The 19289-nt window shown below is 32.2% G+C and overlaps 1 protein-coding gene across 3 annotated transcripts; it reads left to right on the forward strand.

Annotated features, from left to right (window-relative positions):
• Positions 1-2015: 2015 nt before the first annotated feature.
• Positions 2016-14417, forward strand: LOC143231907 (peroxisomal membrane protein 11B-like). Of its 3 annotated transcripts, none has more exons than XM_076466723.1 (4): positions 2016-2120; positions 4061-4267; positions 11777-11892; positions 12897-14417. In XM_076466723.1, the coding sequence occupies exons 2-4, from the start codon at positions 4233-4235 to the stop codon at positions 13439-13441; spliced, it is 696 nt and encodes a 231-aa protein (XP_076322838.1). In that variant the 5' UTR covers positions 2016-2120; positions 4061-4232; the 3' UTR covers positions 13442-14417. The 3 variants fall into 3 exon arrangements, with proteins under 3 accessions (XP_076322838.1, XP_076322837.1, XP_076322836.1); XM_076466722.1 differs by lacking the exon at positions 2016-2120 and adding an exon at positions 2296-2525; XM_076466721.1 differs by lacking the exons at positions 2016-2120; positions 4061-4267 and adding an exon at positions 9242-9473.
• The last annotated feature ends 4872 nt before the right edge of the window (positions 14418-19289 follow it).

Raw genomic sequence — 19289 nt, forward strand, 5'->3', positions numbered from 1 at the left:
TAAGGAAACACACACATCAACACATAAAAACGGCCCGGCATGGCCAGGTGGACTAAGGCATTCGACCCGTAATCTGAGGGTCGCGGGTTCGAATCCCAGTCGCACCAAACATGCTCTCCCTTTCAGCCTTGGGGACGTTATAAAGTTACTGTCAATCCCACTATTCGTTGATGGGTGGTGATCACTAGCTGCCTTCCCTCTAATCTTACACTGCTAAATTAAGGACGGCTAGTGCAGATAGCCCTCGTGTAGCTTTGCGCGAAATTCAAAATAAACCAAATTATGTTAATAAAATTATACTTATTGAAAGATAATTTCCGATATATTAAATTATACTAGTAATCCCTGGATTCCAATAGAAAACTGTTGATTTTATCGAAATTTCGGCTAAATTATATCTTCTTCAGCATTATAGATTTTGGATTTGCTAAATCTGGTTTCGATTCTATGTGATGGGTAGAGCGTAAGTAGCTCACTGTGTAGTTTTACTCTAATGAATGTTGGATGTAACTTCTTTAGCTGCAAGAGAACTGGCGTGGAGCCCGAATACAGTCTGTTTAACTGCAAGAGAATTTATTTTTCGCCCATTACATGAGGTTTCATTCAAATTTTCCATAGTATTTTCACAGTCTGCCAAATAGTGTACACAACTACCCGCAAGTAGTTTCGATTCTTAATTGGTCATTTCCTTTGGGATCGTGCGCATCACCTAACAACAAAAACAAAACTGCTCATCCACTGGTTACAGATGGATCGGCAGCTTTTTCTCTTATATATATTACCATTTTCTTGTTATCTATATTTCATCAAAGTGCCGACTCACTTTCTTTTCAAGCAGTTCTAAGATTGATAATCATCCGCAGCCTTAGCACAAGCTGTCAAGGAATCATTTTAGTTCCGTTTTGTGAATGTAACGTCCATAACTTTCATAACCCTTTACTGACCTTCATTGCGTCAGTCTGATACAATATAAACACGCAAGTGGAAATTTTCCCAACATATTTCTCTTCTTGAGTCATCGTAGTTGTATAATCACTTTTTATATACTTTTGTACCTATACTTCACTACATCCCACTTTTTATTACGATGCATTTGAAATATTCAACAGTTCTTCAGTTATCAAAATTATCCGTCGCCATTTGTTAAACAAATTCGAACTTTATCTTTCTGCAAATGTTCTACAATGAAACAATGAACCTTCTAACAACTTCTTTTGCCTTTGATAAATCGAGTTCAGCCTGGTATCGGGCGAGAGAAGGCTCAGCTAAGTAATTGAATGGGGGCCCTCACAGAGTGTTTAATCAATGTGAATATAAGGCCATAATACCATTTTGACAACTGCAAACGAAAATACAACGAGCTAAAAAATAAAAAGATAACATTTGCCATTTAACGATGTGCCATAAAAAGGTTAACCAATTAAAATAAAAATTATTTTGTTAGTTTCTTGAAATCTCTGGTAAACAATACCAGGCAGAAAAAAACAAATAAACTTAAGTTTCTGATTAATGTTAGCGGATTTAAAAATATTTTTCTCAACTATATTTTTTAAGAAATTTTTACACAGCATGCAATGTAACTATAAAAATTAAAATTTCAATTTACAATGAAAAATCCAAATGTGTCAGATGACTAAATTCCGTATCTGATGGCATGACCAGGTGGTTAAGGAAATCGACTTGTAATCTGAGGGTTGCGGGTGTGAATCCCCGTCACACCAAACATGCTCACCTTTTCAGCCGCGGGATCGTTATAATGTGTTGGTCAATCCCATTATTCGTTGGTAAAAGAGTAGCCCAAGAGTTTGGCGGTAGGTGGTCATGGCTAGTTGCCTTCCCTCTAGTCTTACACTGCTAAATTAGGGATGGCTGGCGCAGATAGCCCTCGAATAGCTTTGCGCGAAATTCAAAACAAACCGTATCTGATTATTTGTACAATAATTATTGCAAAGTGATTCATTTCCAATACCACACGACCTCTGCGTTTATATTTGTGTTCTCAAGCAAGGGGATGCTATAAGTCCGGTAACGACTGTTATCGAAAGTTCTACACGATAGTTGATAATATTTATAACTTGATTGAAAGTGATAATTCTTATAAATAATAAATATTCAAACATGTATGTATGTATATAAATCTATAGTGTGTGTGTTTTTTTTATAATATTAAAAGAAGGATGTTTACATTCACTTTAAGGTTTAGTAAGTACCGAGTTATTAGCACCTGTAGTACTCTGCTATAGCACCAGCAGTTGGTGAATATGTATATATGCGTAGTAACAAAAGTAGTTTAAATTATTTGAAATACAGTGACAGTATTAATATAGGTATTTGAAACAGTCCGGAAAAGTTATCCAATAGTGAAGTAAATTAAATGTTAAATTATGTGAAATTTGTTTTAATCAATTTGAAGTTATGGGCAAGGGCTGGTCTGTCCCGGTTTTTGGTTTTGCACTCTGGTCGCACAAAGAAAATCACATCAAAAATATTTAATACTGGTGTATTGATATTTACGTTATGTTTAGGTCTGTAATCCATCATACAAAAATGAAACGTAATAATGAAAGTAGTGTTCAATTAGTTTCCACATTTGTTAAAGTAAGAATAAAGGTTTAATTTTATATGTATGACATCAGATACAATAGATGCAGAATATTATTTTATTTTGTGAATAATGTTTGTATAGCAGTAACTGATATTAATACTTACTTAAGTCTGTAACAAAATAGAGAGAACAGACAAACAACTGTGATCTTTCTTATTTGACCAGTTCTTTACCAAATACCATAGTTCTGTAGGAATTTGGAAACCTTTCTTACTAGATTTAAACTATTTTGAACATATTTTCTTTGGAGTAGAAAAATTCTGTGAGGAGATTTGATTCAGATTTTCAGAAGTTTTTGGAATTGTGTTTTTGATTAGTTGAATGAAAAGGATGGAAATACAAAGTTGGTTAAGAAGATATTAAGTTTAAACTTTGGAATCCAAAATCCATAGTGTTCTTAAACAGAAAGTTTAAATATACAATACCAAGTATAGTACTGTCATTCAAAAAAAAACAAAAACAAGTACAGCTCTAACAACTTAGTAAGGCAAAAGAACTTTCCTGATAAAAATGTTAATTGAATTCCAACTCTAAATACTCTTCAAAATAAATTTTGCTTTTGCAGTAACTTTGAATATATATCTAATAGTAAACTCAATTAATTAAACATTTGTTTCATGGTTTCTCCCTGGCATTTTTTTGACATCTTAAATAAATATCACATTGGTAATCTTCCATTAATTGTGAATTTTTTCAGAATTAAGAGAATTTTGAAAAGGAAAATAGTTTAAGCTCTCATTTCTATGCTTAACAATTAATCTTATTAGGTCCAGCAGCTTATTCTGGGTATTTCCCATGGCATTCTAAACAGCTTTTACAACATAATGAAATTTGATAAAATTAATTCTCAAATTTGAAATATTGGGAATTACCTCTTCTTCTTTTTTTTTTTTTTTTTTCTTTGTAGATCATTTATGTGCACAGGTATGGGTCAAAGTGTATATGCTATAACCTTTTACAGAGTGCCATTCAATATGATATTATGTATTTGATGTCAAGGTTATTTCATTTTGTGTTGTTTATTTATAGACAGTAAATACCATATACAATATACAGGAATACTGAAAAAACTGTAGACATAAAGTTTGGAGGTTATTGGAGCTATGCAAGTGATGCAGGCTGTACGATGGACCAAAGTGTTTTTATTCTTAACATGGACATCAGCTTGCACTCTTACTTTTAAATATCTAAGTCAGATCAATGATATCAGTTCATAGACACAGCTTGAAAAGATATATATTTGTACCGGTATTGTGCATTTTATTAAAAGGTTACCACATTTTGTGTAGATAGGTATAGAATATTAAAAAAATGTAGTTACCATTCCTTCTCCACTGAGAAGTTGATTCATTGGGCTAACTTTGTGTACATTCAGTTAAACTTACAGGATGAATCACTTGTCATATTTTAAGGTAAGATTGCTGTTCTAATGCTTGATTATTCCTTTCTTTGTAGGGAGTACAACAAGGTAATCATGCGATGAACTAACATCCAGTACTTCTAACTAAAGTAATAACTATGGACTGCTCAGAATTGAGTCACTACAGTGATCACACTTTAATTGGAAACTTGGAATCAGAGAAAGATTTAAACTCTTTAAATACAGATATTCCACATTCTCTCAGTGATGGTTCTGGTGGCAGTTGGAATCAGAATAATAATGTGAGTGACCTAAAAAAAGAACTGACTGTTGATCAAAGTCTTTTGTTTCAGAAAATGGTGAAAAGCGGTGGAAGTGTAGCCTGTGTTCAAAACTTTATACTGCTAAACATATTTTTGTTACTCACATTCTAGGCCATGCTGGAGTACGAAGGTTCACATGCGAGGTTTGCAACAAATCTTTTAAACAATAAAGTCATTTGAATGCTCACCGATTAATACACTCAGACAAAAGACCACACGGATGCCCAACATGCCAGAGAAGGTTCTGTCAAGTAGCTCATCTTAAACGACACACGTTAATACACCAGAGAGGAAATTTCCACAAGTGTCACCTGTGTGAATGTAAATTTGCTTTTCCTAGTGAGCTAAGGGTGCACTTAGAAAAGCATTAACAAGAGGACACATATGTGGATGGTGAAAACCAGGACCAAAAGACAGATAATATGGAGGAGTCCACTACAGGACAAAGACAAAAGGTACATCAGATCACGTGTGAGGTTTGTCATTGTGTTTTTATGTATTCAAGTGAACTGAACGACCATATGATTATTCATACATAGGCTTATCTTTATTCATGCAATGTGTGTGGAATGAAGTTTATGAAAGAGCATCATTTGAAGGCTCCGTAAAACCTTTCTTTTGTCCGATATGTGGACAAAGTTTGTCTCTTAAGGCAAACATGGAAAGACATCTATTGGTTCACACTGGAGACAGGCAATTTTTCAGTGAAATTTGTGGTAAGAAGTTCTCTCAAGTCCAAACACTACGATCACATATGATTTCCCACTCAGAAGTTAAACCTTATTCATGTTCAATTTTGTGGTAAAGGCCCTTCAAGAGACCATAACCTCCATGCTCATATGGCTCTTCACACAAATAGCAAACCCCACAAGTGCTTTTTCTGTGGAAGTTCTTTTACACTCAAAGGTAATCTACAAAGGCATACAAAAGAAAAACGTTAATGTTAAGGAAGCAACAACTAAAGAAGTGACAGGCAAAAAGATTGATTCCAATAAATCCCAGATGAACTACAGTAATGTTTTAGCACCAATTCAACCAATGAATAATGCTCAGGATTGCCACACACCATCAAATGAAGCTGAATCTAAAGAAATAGAACAAAGAAAATAACACCCCTGAGAGGCTGAAAAAAGTTTGGTTGTACTGAAGAAGAAAATTATCAGGATTCTGATAGAGTTGGCCCTTTGCAAGGACCTGAAAAATCTAATAAGGAGGAAACAGAATGTCCAGAAGTCTGTACTCATCCTGAATCTGTTGTTCCTGAGACAGTTCTCTCAGGAGAAGAGTGGAGAGAGTTCTATCACTCAGTCTTCTAGACAGGGGGATGTTTTTCTTCCTGCTATTTCCCACCTTTCTCTACACCTGACTGTTCCTCTGAATACAAACCTTTTACTTACCTCCATTCAGTACAGCATTGGCAAGTTCCTATGGTAACTTCTCCATATGGTCCTGTGAATCCTAGTCCTGTTTTCAGCACAGCCCCTATTAATTCTATTATGAGTTCCTTGGCACAGAACTACTATGTTGAACATCCAGGCTTTTCTTCTTGTCTCCCCTCTCCTGCTGATAACATCACCATAAAAGTTCAGGCCTTGCATGCAGCAATAGATGAGTTAGCAGGAAAACTGAATTCACCACATGACAAATGTAGCTGTGCATGCTGCTGTTAGTAAATTAATAAACTTCCCCTCCTCTACAAATGTGTTCCCAGTAGATGTAGGCTAAGTCTTTTTTTCCCCAAAGTGTATTGTTTATGTACATTTTTAAGTAATTCATTTCATTTGCATATTAATGTGTGTCAAATCTAATTTCGAATTCTGTATTTCTAAGCAAAATTACCATATACTGCAGTTATGGAGTGGTCAACCAGCATGGGACAGTCTATATAGTTAGGTATGCACAAGAGGACATTTAGTGTGTACAACATATTAAAAGCAATTGTGTTAATTATTTAACATATGCAATAAATCAAGATAAACTATATCTGTGTGTGTATATATATATATATATATATATAAATACATTTCAGGACCCTGCAAATCACAAACGTTTTTTGAATCGGCTGTGCACGTACAGATTACAAGGTATATACTTTAATATAGGCTGAATTAAACAAAGTGAAATATGGAATGTTTTATTGTATTTCTGTTTGATGTTTCTACACAAAATTAATGATAAGTATTACAACGAACCTTTCTAAAAACAAAAGGTATGATGTACTTAAACATTCAGAAGAAGAATGGTACTACAGTATTATAAGGTTTCAGTATAAAGACTGAATTAAAAGCTAAATTTTAAAGTTTACCGAAATCAGAGCTGTAGCTGACAAATTAAATGAAACCCCAATTTTGATTTGCAGTCAAATCGAAGCTTCTCAGGGCACTAATATATGTTATTTATGTTGTTTTGTTTATGTAATTTCGACCCAAATTTACATTGTCACCAAATAATATAAATATATTAGAATGGAACTCTCACGAAGTAATCTTCATTGAATCTTTGGGCAAATACTTAATATCCATATTTGCAGATGTAATTAATTATGTATAATGTTTATGTATTAAGTTGCCAAATATTATGTTTCATGTATGTAGCACACAGCATATTATACTGGAGTATTTTTCTGTGTTATATGATCGAGTCAAAATAAATGTCTCAGACTTAAAAACGTAGCTAAGAAAGGCATTTGGGGTATTCGTCTATTATTTTACCAATTGTTTGTTACCTAATGATGCAACATTTTAAAATGTCATATCTTTAACATGTTTTATTAGATACGATGTAAGAAATGATAGTAACTGTTTATTATTGTGTATCTTTTAGTTTGTATAGACATTTATACATTTGTGTGTAGGAGCTTGAAAACCTACTAGTTCATATATGTGTGTATATGAAAGTTGTTTTGTTTGTTTGTTTGCTCTTTCAGCCCTCTCAACTGTAAGCTCTTAAAATATGGTTACAAACTTAACTCATCCAAAATCTCAGTAGGTGATCACAAGTTAAAAAAATATTTATTTTAAAAAAGGTTGAAAAGATGCTCCTCATTTTCATATAAAACGAAGATGTATTTAATCACTGTCCTCTGGTGGATCACTGGTAAGTTTCATTATTTATTTAACACAGATAAATTCAGATAGTAATATATATCTGTACACTTTTAATTCAATTTTGAAAGAGTTTACATCAGAACTCTAACAAAGAAGAATTGTACAGTGTAATTAGTTTGTTTTGTGCTGGCACAAACATGAGGGTACTTGTTCTGTTTATAGTAGATACTGATGCTCTTTCACTCGATTAAAGGTGAGAGTTTATTGTTAATCTAAATATAGTTCATATAGAAATTATATACAGAATTTATAATTCTTATTGTATCATAACTTTTACTAAATCATCAATAAAAATTTTAACTGTGTAGAAAAATAAAGACTATTATTGCACTCTTAAGACTGTCGGTATGGGTATTAAAACTTTAATTAAAATAAAGACCAGAAACTAAGACGTGCCCAGCAATGGTCCACTGGAAACTTTTTATTAACCCGAAGATGACCTTCCGCAGTACTTAATAGTAGGGATCATGATGAAACAAAATGGCGGCCCCAAAAAACCATATTTAAAATATTTTAATATTACTAAAGACTATTTCACAATATCGGCTGAACAAACCTAAAATTTATTATACTTATAAAGCCGTCTAAATCGCAAAATACGCTTTTATGGAGCGAATCAAAATTTCTATGATATTTCAACGAATTTTTATCGAAGCTAGTAAGTAAACGAATTACGGAAAAGCAAACAGAAAGAAGAGATGAACATTCACACAGAACTCTCTCGTATGGAATCCCAGTGATTCTTTTTTTGCACCAAAAAGGATACTAATAAACATTTATAAAGCACTTTGCGCATATAATTAGCTTTAAGGGGAGGTTAGTGATATTCTGCTGAGTGATAAAATCGAATTGAGTATACGCGCGTCCCACACTTAGCATTGCTGGCGCACAAAAATATAGCTAATAAAAAGGGAACAAATAAGTATACAAAAAAAATAAATGTTCTAAAGAAAAAGGGGGATCAATATAAAGCTAGCTTGCCGTAGGAATATAAAAAGGTTTCATGCTACCAAAAGTACTGAAACAAAAAAGTCAAACCACAAAACGTAAGTTACTTATAATTAAAGATATTTATCCCTACTTTGGCAAATTACTGTAATTATGTTAGTCTTAGCCAAAGTAGAGATAATTTGTAACAATTTGAAGTAACTCAGTTGTTTAACACTCCTACGAAAAGTGGGGCCTAATAGGCCCCAGAGCAACTTGAAAGGTTATTAATATTAGGCTAATAATTTTGTATTTAAATGAAATTGCCATTTAAATCCATTAATGAATGGATTAACGAGATTCCCACTGTCCCTATCTACCATCTAGCGAAACCACAGCCAGGGGAACGGGCTTGGAGAAATCAGGACTAGAAACGTCTTTTCGTAGGAGTGTTAAAGTTTTGATTGTCCTACTTCATTCTATACGTTTTTTAGCATTAAAATTTTTATATCAGTATAGCTAGCCAAATTACGTATATATCGAACACCATTTGACTTTATAAGGCCTGACATGGCCAAGCGTGTTGAGGCGTGCGACTCGTAATCTGAGGGCCGCGGGTTCGCATCCCCATCGCGCCAAACATGCTCGCCCTTACAGCCGTGAGTGCGTTATATGTGGCGGTCAATCCCACTCTTCGTTGGTAAAAGAGTAGCCCAAGAGTTGGCGGTGGGTGATGATGACTAGCTGCCTTCCCTCTAGTCCTACACTGCTAAATTAGGAACGGCTAGCACAGATAGCCCTCGAGTAGCTTTATGCGAAATTCAAAAAACAAACAAACAGACTTTATAAAAAATTTTTTTTTTTTTATAAAGCGTTTATTTTTTTACTATTTTGGACCAAGCTCAAATTTTGTCGTGTTCTTGCGAGGGCATCTAGTAGTGAATATTTTACCTACTGAACTACGTGTCGTGAAATAAAGTATAATTTTCCTGGTTGTAACTATATTTTCATAACTTAAAAATAATCGCATATTTGTTGTAGCAAGAACAAAAAGTAATTAATATGGCATCAAAATCACCCCTGTCTTCAGATATATTGGGAAATTTAGTAAAGTTTAATTCCCAAACCGCAGGGAGAGAGAAACTGTTGAGGTATGTTCTCTCACACGAACAGTGGAAGCTGGAAGAAATTTGTTTTTTGTTGTAACAAGAGTTTGAGGAAATAAATTTAATATTTGGCTTATAATTGATGTTATAAAACAGGCATTTTAAATTGTTAATGTTAGGAATGTTATATCACGTAAGAAGTTACGCAAATCCTGCTACTTTTAATTTGTTAATTCAGTTATTTTAGTCAGATGTGTGTGAATAAAAAGTAATAAATTCTGTATTCATTGAAACAAGTCATAATAATAGTGAAATTTATGAATTAACAGTTTGTTTAGAAACATTAATTTTACTTTTTGACTCCAACTACTGTTTTTAAACTTAACAAATGGTAAGAATTTCCTGATGAAGGACTGTAAATGTTGAAATTTGAATATTTACACAGCCATTAAGACAATAAATAAATATACCTAGCACGCTATATGATTTGGCAATTAATTATGTACATTTATATGTCTAAAAATGTCTGATATTCAAAATATTCTCATATTTCAATGTTAGTTCTTAAACAGCCCAGAAAGGTGGTCATCAACACCTGATTTACATCATACTGAATCCATTGTCAAGCCAAGAAATAATTTGAAATTTTAAGAATTTTTGTTACTTGTTGCATAAATTAATTAAGATATTCTAGTATCTAGCTGATTTCAGCTCTAATTTTTACAATTTTCCTTTAGTATGGACAAAGGGCACCAAAACTGCATGTTTGATATACTGCTCCTTCAGAGGTTTAGGATATAGAAATAAATGTGTGTAATATTTTTAGGAAGTATCCTCTCAGGGCGGTGTTAGGAATGAATAACTAAGCAAGCTTAAGTCACAAATTATCATGGTTATAAAGTTAAAGTTAAAGGTGAGCTGAGATAGTTTATAGGGTGGTGATAAATTATATGCTAGAGATTGGGTCTATGTTAGCAGACTAGGTATTTGTTGAAAGTAATTAACTAAACTTATATAGTGGTGAGGGAAATTGATAGAATAGCTAGTGTAAAAAGATGTTTAGAAATATGAAGTTTAGAGTACAAAATGTTAAATATTAATTTATTAGAATCAAGAATAAGATTAGTTATTGTTATTCAAATGTTAGGAACAAATCAGTATTGTCCATAGCTTTACTTGAAATTTGAAATGGACCACAGTGTAATGGGATTCACTGAAACTTTATTACACTTGGAGATATTAGAGGCAAAATATTTTTAATTGGCAATTTTCTGTTATAGATCATTAGATCAGACATAATATCAATGAGAAATTGTTTGATAAAAGTTAAATTAACTCCCTTATATTTTTCTTTTAGGCATATGAAGTAGTATCCATTACATAGATGATTGTCAAGTGCCAGAGAATGGAAGATTATTGAATAAGTCCTTATTTTTTAATCACGAGCAAGATTATTTTATGTAATTTTAATCAAGAATATTGTGGTGAGACCTTATTTGAAGTACATTGTACAATGTTTTGTTTTTGTAACTATAACAACAATGTAGTAAAAACTTCAAAACATGGTAGTGATAAATGAGTATTAATCTGATTAGAAGAATGTCTGTAGTGGAGCCCTTCATACGAATACCTCACCAAAAGCAGGAATAGAATATTTCTTCTCATTTTTATCCAAATGGAGATAATTTATATTCTCACATCTTTTATCATTATGTTCTTTACCTTTAAGGTTCACTAATAAATATTTGCTTATAATTAATGAAGAAATAAAATGTGAAAAACGCAGTATGTTGGAGTGAATGTAACTAATTCCAATTGAAGTTTTGACAAATATGTTAAACATTTCTAGCTTTTAACTCTTTTTGCATCTCCTCTCTTACATTGTGTCATTGTGAATTTGTCTGGGGACCTTTTTTTAATTCATAACTTGTCAATCATTTGGTAACTAATGTTGTCAGTAAATTATTTTTGTAACATCGAAAATGTTTAATTGAGAGGATGCTGGCAGGCTTTGGTGAGTGGGCATGAGCTTGAAAAATATGTTTTAATAATGGAAAAATGTAAGTTTGCATGGCTAGATATGGATATGGTAAAATAACATCTCTTATGAGAAGAGCACTCGTCCTGTGAAGAGAAAATGGGTGGGTGAAAAAGACCTGTGTGTGGAGATGTATAAAACTTAACCTTTTATTTAATTTACTTTAGATAAAAGTAATTAAATGACAATTTGGAATCAACATATATAAACATGAAATCTACTGAGGTCTATTTTCAGAAGCTACATAAAAGATGACATTTGATAGGACATTTTCACTAACTGGTATACAATAGCTACTTCAAATTTTCAGGTTAGTCCAGTATGGAACAAGAATGTTATGGGCTTTGATGGAAAAATACTCTCATGACAAGGAAGTGGTTTTCAGATTAAAGAACCTTGAGCATACCTTCAGTGCAGCCAGAAAATGTAAGTCATAACCTCCTGACCTCCACCAAATAGAAAAGGGATATTTTTAGTATAAGTGCTTGTATGAAAAACAAAGAGCCAACATGTCTCTCGAAGTTATATGTGGGAAAGAATGGACAAAGGTATATCTCTACTCTCCTTATGGTTTGTATTACAATAAAATATTGGAACATAAAATTGTTAGGCAACAGAAGGTCATTCAGTGCCATTGTAGTCTGTTCTCATCCATATAACAAAAAATCATTATTGTTGTGGATGTTTTTTTTTTCATCTGTGAAAAGTGAACTTAAAGATGTTTCCATATTTTTAAGTGTAATTAAATATTTGATAGGCTACCATTGCTTCTTTCATGTAGTTCTGAAAAATACATGAAGGAAACCTTGTATGTTTTTTTTTCTCCGTGGTATGCTTCAGAACATGTTCCAGTTTCAAAACACTATTATTAATGTGTTGTTTTCATATAAACTCAGCAAAAATGAATAAAATGTTTTATTACAAATTAATTATTTAATAACATTGTTTACAATCATTTTGCGTCTTTCAAAGATTTACAATTAAGTATTAGAATTTTACTTTAAAAATCAATTTACTTTTTATACGAATTCAACAAGAAACAATTATTAAACAGTGAAATTATATATCATAAACAATACACATTGTGCTACGCAAAGATAGAAAGTTATTTTTAAAAAAGCAAGTTGCATAATGTCCACAAGCATTTAATAGGTTTTTCTTCAGAGAGTGGGTCAGTTGTTGTAAATGTTATCGTCTGTGATAAAAGTTAAATTCCTCGTGTTAACAGTTGAAAGTTTTTTAATAATTAAATGAATTATTGCTTAGTATTTATTGTTTATGTAAAATAACTAAGTGCATGAAAGTTTCTTATAAGTTGTACATAATGATGAGTGTAAACCATAACATCACACAGACAAAAAAACATTTAGCAGTTATAAATGTTTATTGTGTGTATGTCTGTAATGTATGTTTTTTTTTTTTTTTTTTAGTGTTTCGATTTGGTCGAAGCCTTGATGCCTTCTACAGTGCATTGTCGACTATAAACATTCCCGACCAGATGTTGCGTATAACAATCACGTTTTCTCGTATCAATTTAGCACTGTACTTACTGGCAGACCACGTATTGTGGCTTGGGCAGGCTGGAATTGCTAATGTCAATAAAGATAAGTGGTCCAAATTGAGCAACAGATTTTGGTTATATTCTCTAGTTATGAACTTAGTGCGGGATATGTATGAAATTTTAACCTTATTACAAATTCAGGGTTCACAAACGTGTGCTCTTTCTGTGTCTTCTGTTTCTCCTTATGCCAGAAGTTCGTGGGGCATTTTAATACAAACTCTTCTAGACTGGATGGTTTATCACCGATCAGTAACTGTTGAACTCATAAAGAATGGATGTGATATTTGGATTCCACTAACTAATTTAAAAATTGTGAAATTCTCACCAGCAGCTGTAGGACTTTTAGGAGTTTTGTCGTCAGTTGCTGGGATCTTGCAGTTGATTAATGTATCGTACAAACTCTCTCCAAGCTGAGGGTTTCAATTGTACTTTTCTTGGAATTAATATTTTCAAAAGTTTATCATCGAAAAGTACGCATTTTACTTTAGTTCATTTTATAAGTTAATAAATTTGTAATTACAACTTTAACTCCTTGGTGTCAAATGTTTAAATTGTTAATATTCATAATACATAGTTTTTGTGATTTGGGAAAGGTAGATTTTGTCCAGTACTGAGAATTATTGTTTCATATTTTTTAATCTGTAGATAATTTCATATGTGAGGAAATTTGGTATTATTGAATTTACATAAATACATCTACGGGCTTAAATCAATCATTATTATCATATGTTCATAAGTACGTAATATGGAATATAAAACTGTAGAAATTGAGTGTTAGATTTACTTTACTTTTCCCATTATTAACATTATGTTGTTAATTATTCATTATAGAAACCAATGTAAATATTACTCAAACATTATAGTGTAGAAAATTTTGTGAAATGGACAATAAATTTATTTCCAGATTATTTTTATAAAGGCATAAATATTTATTATTTGTTTTTCATATTACTCAAATATCTTGTGCATGTTCAAAACCATTAAGCCATATATTTTTTTTATAAAAACTATCCTCTATAGGTAAGTTGACCATACATATATTTTGCTGTAAAAATTGGTGTACTATGTTTGTCACCACTCGTTATTGTCTTTTTACCTCTCTGCATGTCCCTCGTTGGCACAGCTGTAAGTCTACGGATTTGCAACGGTGGATTCAGCAGATAACCCAATGTGGCTTTGCTATAAGAAAACACACTCACCTCTCTGCATATTTAAAAGGTTCTCATGTAGTTTTAGAAGGAATATTGATGTGAATATTTTCAATTCCTAATAACTAAGCATCAGTTACTGTGAGAATAATAATTAGCATATCCTTTATATACATACACTTAGTTTACTCCAAAGAATTTTCACAGTATAAACTGTTTAATAAAATATTCATGCAACAGGAGTCCAAAAATCTTTTTCCACTGTTGTTTTTATCTTAAAATATTTACGTTTTTGCATTTCTTAAAAATAAATTGAGTGAATTTTTTACACACTATTTTTCCCTTGCATGGAAAGTGTGTGTTTTGGAAAGTTGAAATGATGAATCACTATTATTTATAAATTATAAATAAATGAAAGAAACTAACTTCTGACGCATTTTTCAATTATAAAGGAAACAGGAATAAATGTTTTGAAATTCTGGTATTTATGTATAATAAAATCATGTACAAAAATCTCACATACAAATGTGACAATTAAGTAGTGCACATTTTCATTATTTGAAAGTTTTGTAATTTTAGTGAAAGGTATTTTTACATTTAAAAAAAAGGCATGGTTCTTTTGTATAAAAATAAATTGTAATTTATTTTCCTGAAGCTAATTTAATTACAGAAACTATTTTCTGTCATAAATAACAATCTGGTATGTGTGTATATATATATATATTTAACATCTATAACCATTGTTTTTTAAAAAAAAACACACATAAAAACACCTGTTACACCTATCACACAGATATTGAGCCTATTATATTTTGCAAATATAACATATTATTATACTCTGCCTTTGTAATGTCATGCCTACATTATTGGTAAAAAATGTTTTAGCATTTGGTTTATATTCCAGTTTTTAAACACCAGGAGCAGTTATCATACACTTAAAGTGGTTAATTTAATTTTTTTCTTCATTGTTAGATCAGGTAACAGAGCCTGAGTTCTCTTTAGGCATGAGAAGGACAAAAAAAAAAAGGTAAAATTTAATATGTTGCTGTTTAATTTTCATGTTTTGTAAAGCTTGTGTATAAAGATAAAAGCTATCCCAGTAATCAGCATGATATCAGAGGTCAGATAATTTAGTTTTTATGTTGTATTATCTTGGAGATCAGAGTTCATGGTCATAGAGGAGTCACGCCAGTTTATCTTATTTAATATAAAATATGAATGCAGTCAGGATAACCTCTTAGGTCAATGATGAACATCAGATAGAGGTCAGATTCAATTTTAATAGTTTTTTCTGTCCAAAATTACACTGCACAACAATTATTTTGAAAAGTTTTGCTTCCTGAAAAGCTTTTGCTGATTGTGACAGGTACCTGGTAGTTATGCACAAATATAGTGTTGGTTTTGCTTCATCACGTAGGAACTCTGAGAAATAGACAGTTAACTGTTTACCGGCAATAACATATTTAATTGTGTTTATGTTTCTAATACACAATTAAGTTCAACATAATTAAAAGTGTTTTGCTCCTGGTTTTCGTTTGTATTCAATGTCCGGTGCATCACGTTTCAGTGTCCAACAGTAGTCAGCAAACATTGAGTGATTCCAGTTGTCCTGATATCGTTTTTCCATTGTAGCAATGTCCTGGTGAAACTGAAGATTTTGATGAAACGGTACGTGATGGGCAAATATGGATGTGATTTTCGTGATCAGCAGCCAAATATCTATAAGGAACACCCAACAGTGTTAAAGAAACAAAAACTTTGTTGTGTAGTGTTATTAATATTGTAAATTTTAATTTTTTGTTTATAGTTCTAGCCAGACAAGTAAATATGAAAGTGGATTTATTGTTTTATATAATGTTTAGTCTGTATAGATGACATTAGAGACACTAATGTTTGTGGTAATAAGACAAGAATTATTCTTTTTTAAGTACATTCTAGTCAAGTAATTACTGTTCTGATTGGTGGAAAACTATTTGCTTACAAGGTTGCAGCCAATTGTACTATTGGTGGGTGTTTCACAGAGTTATATAGTTAAAATATCTGTATATATGTATTTTAGTTTAAGTGTCAAATAAGTTTGGAGGGCTAGAGTGATTATCCCTACACCTTCAATTTTCTGTGAATAATGCTTAAATATAAATTTCCATTACTCATTGTGTAGAGAGTGTATGGTTAATCACTTTCTTTGAAACAACTTGTGTAATAGAGAATGCATCAGTAAATACATAAATAACTTTTGTACAATGAAAAGGGGTACAAGACTTAAAAACCTCAGAAGTTGCAAGGTAAAAGTTGCAGTGCAAAACAAAAACAAATAATAAAAAAACTATTACTTGTTGTGAAATTTTGGTGCACCAATATCCACAATGTATTTAAAATATATGAGAGAATGCAGATTTCAGAAGTGTCTTGCAGAGAATAATTTCAAGTAAGGAAAGCGGAAGAAACATCACTGAATAAGTAAAACAATATCTTTATTCAGAACAAATAACTTTTTCACTCTTCAAACTTACCATCTTTTCACTTTATGCTGAGACATTACTTAGTAAGTAGAGTGGAGAGAGACTTTTCAAATACATCTGCAGAGGACAAGAATACCAAATATTATAATATACATTTTTAAAACATACAGAGGATTCATATGTAGTATCCCATAATCCAAAGCTATAAACATCACTGACTGTTCCAAATAACATATACAGGGGATAAAACTGCATCTCATGCCAATTTGTACAAGTATCTCTGTAACTTTTTGAGATGGGTTTTACCTCATGAAAGAATGGACATAAACACAGAGCTAAGGTAATAAAGATATTTAACAACTGTAGTGTGTGATCTTTATTTAAGTAAAAAGATGAGAAAACTAATGATTTTTCAACATCTGGTTTATGAGAATATTATATCTACAAGTAGGATCACCTGAATGATAGTTTACAAAAGTTACCAGTTACAGAAGGGTAAAATTTATCAGCAGTTTCAACTAAAACAATAAAACAGGTCTCACTTCCTTATTTTAGAGTCTTTAAGAGCTTAATATTAAACTTAATGATTAACATTAAAATCGTAGAACTACTAATAGGTTGCAAGATGCTATAATCTTGGTGGGATACAAAGTATTATGATACCTATGCAAAGACAACAAAGAGTTAACACAAGAACTTTAGCAGTCACTAAAAGTTGATCAAATTAAAATACAGGAAAGGTATGCCAAAATTATAATGACATAAAATACAATAAAATTAGAATCATAATTGCAAATAATGAAAACTGTACCATAAAATAAACTCGTAAAGCGAGACAATTTTAAACAAAATACTTGCACATAATTTATAAAACAAAAATTAAAGAAAATAATTATAACAATGAAAACACACATGCGTGCTATTCCAGTGTGTGGATGCTTTTCTTGAATGTAGTTCTTCAAGATATCCAACATTCATTCTTGTCTGTTCTGGTAGCTGCATCACATCGTTAGCAGTTGAAGAGGCATATGCTTCACTGACTTGTTTTGGGCTGTCACTGATGAAGTTGTTTTACATTGTGAGGCAGTGGGCTGAAGTCTACTGTTGGGCAACTGTGGTCCTCTCTTGACTGCTTACAATTTTAAGACACTTCACAAAATTTGCTCTGTTAACAAATTATGTTTGCAAACTGTAAGTTAACTCGGGCTTTAAGAGGTCAGAAGTTCAGGTAGCAGTGTAAGATTACATGTTACAACTCAACCCCTTTATTGGAAAAAAGTCACCTTGGTATAGATGTAGCACATGTGTGATGTCTTATATTATCCATCATGAATGTGCTCACCAACATGATGTAAAAATATTTTGTGTCAAGTATTAGCGGATTTGCAATTTACCTAACTTTGTATGAAGCAGTGCATGCACTGCAATCTTGAACAGACACATGATCATGCCAGCATCTGGCAACAGTCAAGAGTCATGGAGTTCACTTATCTCATGTACGTATAAGTTCTTTACCAGAGACAATGAAAGGGGATGAAATGTAATAAATATTGTACACTAGTAAGTGAAGTTAATCCAACTGATAAACAAGCTGTAACTGACCCAAACCAGCGTTTTAATACAAATTAAACATAATCTGAACAAACAAGTGAAATAGGGTCTAACTTCACAAAGAAATTTGGAATTATGTACATGCTGTTCAAAGAAAATTTATATTGAGATAAAATATTCAGTGACATCTGTCAAAAGTTTTAAAATTGTTTATGTGTGAAAATCAAAACTACTTTAAAACAGTATAAAAACAAGTTATAGTATTATGATTTCACTGTGTAAAGACCAAGTCATACAAACTGTAAATATTTCAGTTACCTTAATGGAAAGATATTTCTTCATCAGCACCACTGAAAGTGGTAATCATATTTTTCATTGACCTTTAGCCTGTCATGGCCAGGTGCATTAAGGCTTTTGACTCATAATCTGAGGGTCGCGGGTTCGAATCCCCATTGCACAAACCATGCTCACCCTTTCAGCTGTGGGGGCATTATAATGTGATGGTCAATCCCACTATTCATTGGAAAAAGAGTAGCTCAAGAGTTGGCAGTTGGTGGTGATGACTAGCTGCCTTCCCTCTAGTCTTACACTGCAAAATTAGGGACAGCTAGTGCAGATAGCCCTCATGTAGCTTTGTGCAAAATTCAAAAACAAACAAACATCAACATTTTTTTGTTCAGTGAGAAAACGTATATCCAGTTTGGGATCAAATTGTATATGCTTTTACCTCATTAAAAAACCAACAACACATACTTTGTTTTATATTTCAATGCTGTTCAAGCTAACCACTGCATTTTCCATCAAATGTACTTGATTTGATGGAAAATACTCCAAACTAAAGATCTTTGTTATCCTGGAAAGTTCTACTGTGATAAAACTCCATTTAAGATTCAGTGTGTGTGTGTGTGTGTATGTGTATCACATATCTCCTCTTGAACCTCTGGTCTCACTGACTTCTAAAGGGTACCAAATGAATCATCTTGGTCCCAAGGTTTGCTTGTCATCCCTTGGGGAATTTAGGGATTGCCTAAAAAACCCCTCTAAACTGCTGGACTCACCAACTTTTAAATGGTGCTAAACAAATCTTGGTGATGCTAGGGC

The sequence above is a fragment of the Tachypleus tridentatus genome, chromosome 11 (genome assembly GCF_004210375.1).
Source record: "Tachypleus tridentatus isolate NWPU-2018 chromosome 11, ASM421037v1, whole genome shotgun sequence".
Classification (NCBI taxonomy): Eukaryota; Metazoa; Arthropoda; class Merostomata; order Xiphosura; family Limulidae; genus Tachypleus; species Tachypleus tridentatus.